The 2729-nt window shown below is 49.8% G+C and overlaps 1 protein-coding gene across 1 annotated transcript; it reads left to right on the top strand.

Moving 5' to 3' along the window:
* Positions 1 to 1018: 1018 nt before the first annotated feature.
* Positions 1019 to 2699, top strand: LOC107094746 (E3 ubiquitin-protein ligase RNF152-like). Its single transcript, XM_015390557.1, has one exon. The coding sequence runs from the start codon at positions 1352 to 1354 to the stop codon at positions 2096 to 2098; it is 747 nt and encodes a 248-aa protein (XP_015246043.1). The 5' UTR covers positions 1019 to 1351; the 3' UTR covers positions 2099 to 2699.
* Positions 2700 to 2729: the final 30 nt, after the last annotated feature.

Raw genomic sequence — 2729 nt, 5'->3', positions numbered from 1 at the left:
CCCATATGCGACCTGGATCTGATCTTTTCATAACAGTCTGAACGACACAGATCCGATTTTTTTCCAATCAGACCCAGGCCACTTGGCTATGTGGTCCTGATTCCGATACGAATCTGATCTTTTCAAATGCGACTTGTGTGTGAACGGTCCATCGCATTCATCTGACCTGAACGTCATTAATACCCAACAAAGGTCACTATTATGCATCTTGCTACGCAGAAGCTGCAAGAAAAACAACCACCATGGCGGACAATGATACAGAGAGCAGTATTTATGTTTAACCATATTGAAAAGTTTCAGATTTTATCGTTGGAAAAAATCGCTAGATGCGCGCCGGCGCTAGCATCCATGTTTACTTCCGTAAACGCAGAGCACGCTGGCCTGTGACGTCATTACGTCCTCTACTGAGCATGTGGGACATTTGCGTTGTCTGACTGCAGTTCCCACAGGAGATCACATACAAGTCGCATTTATTTGGAAATATGAACGGCAACGCAAAAAAAATCGGATTTCACAAAAAAAAAATCAGATTTGAGCATCAAGGCCTGCAGTGTGAACGCAGCCTTAATACTCAAATAAATTCTAATGATGATCTGCCCTGAAACAGACATGGTTACTGATTGGTTCTTTGGATCTATTTAATGTTTTTTCTTTACAAATTCAGTTTTAGTAATTATTTAAAAACAATAATGCGATAGTTTCAGTTTTATGGAGTTTTTTTCAAAACTTTTGAAGAAAATACTCTAATTTTTAGAGCAGAATTTATATTCAGATTTTATAGAAAAGTTATTTTAACTTAAATTGAATCAAAAATATGTAAAATTCCTAAATTCAGGATGTGTGTTGACCTAATAAGACGTAGAATTTTAATTACATTTAATTGAATAGAAATTTCACTTCATGCAGGTATATTAATATATTTGAATCCTTTGCTCTGTTTTTTATTTCATGCTTTTCTGTTTCCCCATGAAAACACGCTGGCCCCCTCCTGGCCCCCTGGTACATTCGGTCTGGAGCCGCCACTGTGAGTCTTTGTTCCGGGAAACAATGAGCGGCGCCCCCGGTGGTCCGCACGAGCGCAGAGTCTACGTCACCAGAGGAGGAGAGGATGCTGCTGCTGCTGCTGGGGCCCCGCGGATGATGCGCTCTGAGGAATCACCGCCATTACATCATCCTTTCCCCGGTAGAGAGCCGCCTAACCACCGCCTCTAACCGGAACCACGGCCCGTTTGGACCGAGCGGTTATTAAAACGGCGCTTCGATGTAAGCAGCTGTGGGGGAGGGGGGAGAGCAGGAGAGGCGTCATCGGCATCTGTCCTCCAGCTCCCTTTGTTTGCGCCGTAGAGCGTGAATGGCGAGAGATGACATGGCAGAGGTAGAGCTGGCCGGAGCGGCGCGCGCCTCCCCGGCCTCCACCTACGAGGAGTACGAATGCAAAATCTGCTACAACTACTTCGACCTTGACCGGCGCGCGCCCAAGATCCTGGAGTGTTTGCACACCTTCTGCGAGGAGTGCCTGAACACGCTGCACCTCCGGGAGGAGCGGCCGTGGCGCGTCAGCTGCCCGGTGTGCCGCCACCGGACGCCCGTCCCGGACTACCGGATCCAGAACCTGCCCAACAACACCAAGGTGACGGAGGATTTCCCGCTCTACATCGACTCGGACCCGCTGCCGCAGGACGCGCTGCCGCCCTACCCTCCGCCGCTGCACCCAGCTCTGGTGGCGCTCCGCCGGGAGGAGGCGTCCGGCGCCGGCCAGGCGTCCCCCTCCACCACGGTGTCCACGGCCACGACCCTCTCCCAGGACTCGGTGCGCTACGACAGCTGTCAGAGCTGCAAGCGCGTGGCGCTGACCACCGGCTGCGTGTGCGTCATCTTCTCCTTCCTGTCCATGCTGGTGCTGCTGTTCATGGGCCTCATCTTCGTGCACAGCCACAGCATCCCCCCCTCCCCGGCCGGACCCATCTGCCTGTCGGTGGCCAGCATCCTGGCCATGTTCTCGGTGGTGGTCACGTGGCTCATCTGCTGGCTCAAATACAGACCTGACCACGAGACGGGGCGCGCGTCCGCCACCAGTAACTCCAGGAGGAACGCCTGATTGGCTGCTGTGTGTGTGTGTGTGTGTGTGTGTGTTTGTGCGCGCGCGCGCGTGACCATGATCCTCCCTTTACCTTTTTAGGGGGAATCTGGTCCAGAATGGCCTTCTACCAGTATAGCAAACACCCAAAGGCCTTCATGTTGTTTGGAGCAATATAGGCCAACTGACCCTTGATAATCTTTTCCTAAACTGATGCACTTGACTTTGAGGGGGGGGGGGCTGACTGGATGGTGGACTCTAAACTTTGCTGGGGGTGTATTTGGTTTGATAAATGAACATGAAGTGCTTTGATCCGTGTTTTAAACCCTTTTCATTCACTGTCCAGCTATATAATGTGCACCCCCACCCCCCACCCCACCCCCACAGTATGACAGTCACTGTATGAAAAATGTCCACAATGTTTCACTCATATCTCCAAAAAAAGCACCGTTTTTTTGTACAGATATGCTGAATTTTGGTTTTGATGGAGGTTTAGTGTGTTTATGTGGTGAAACTTTAAAGGAAAAATCCGATCAGCGAGGAAGAATCAATGGATCATTATTTATACTGAAAACTAATGAATTTAGTGTTAATCAGTAAAAACAGTCTGGGAGCGGCCATTTTTGCCCAAATATAGTAGCCCCTCCCTCCT

Source organism: Cyprinodon variegatus, unplaced genomic scaffold, assembly GCF_000732505.1.
Source record: "Cyprinodon variegatus isolate N-32 unplaced genomic scaffold, C_variegatus-1.0 Scaffold504, whole genome shotgun sequence".
In the NCBI taxonomy this organism is placed as follows: Eukaryota; Metazoa; Chordata; class Actinopteri; order Cyprinodontiformes; family Cyprinodontidae; genus Cyprinodon; species Cyprinodon variegatus.
The sequence above is the reverse complement of the archived record's forward strand: the minus strand, read 5'-3'. Positions and strand labels throughout refer to the sequence as shown.

Coding starts and splice junctions, on each gene's coding strand:
- LOC107094746 (XM_015390557.1), top strand. CDS start 1,352: ATGGCGAGAGATGACATGGCAGAGGTAGAGCTGGCCGGAGCGGCGCGC.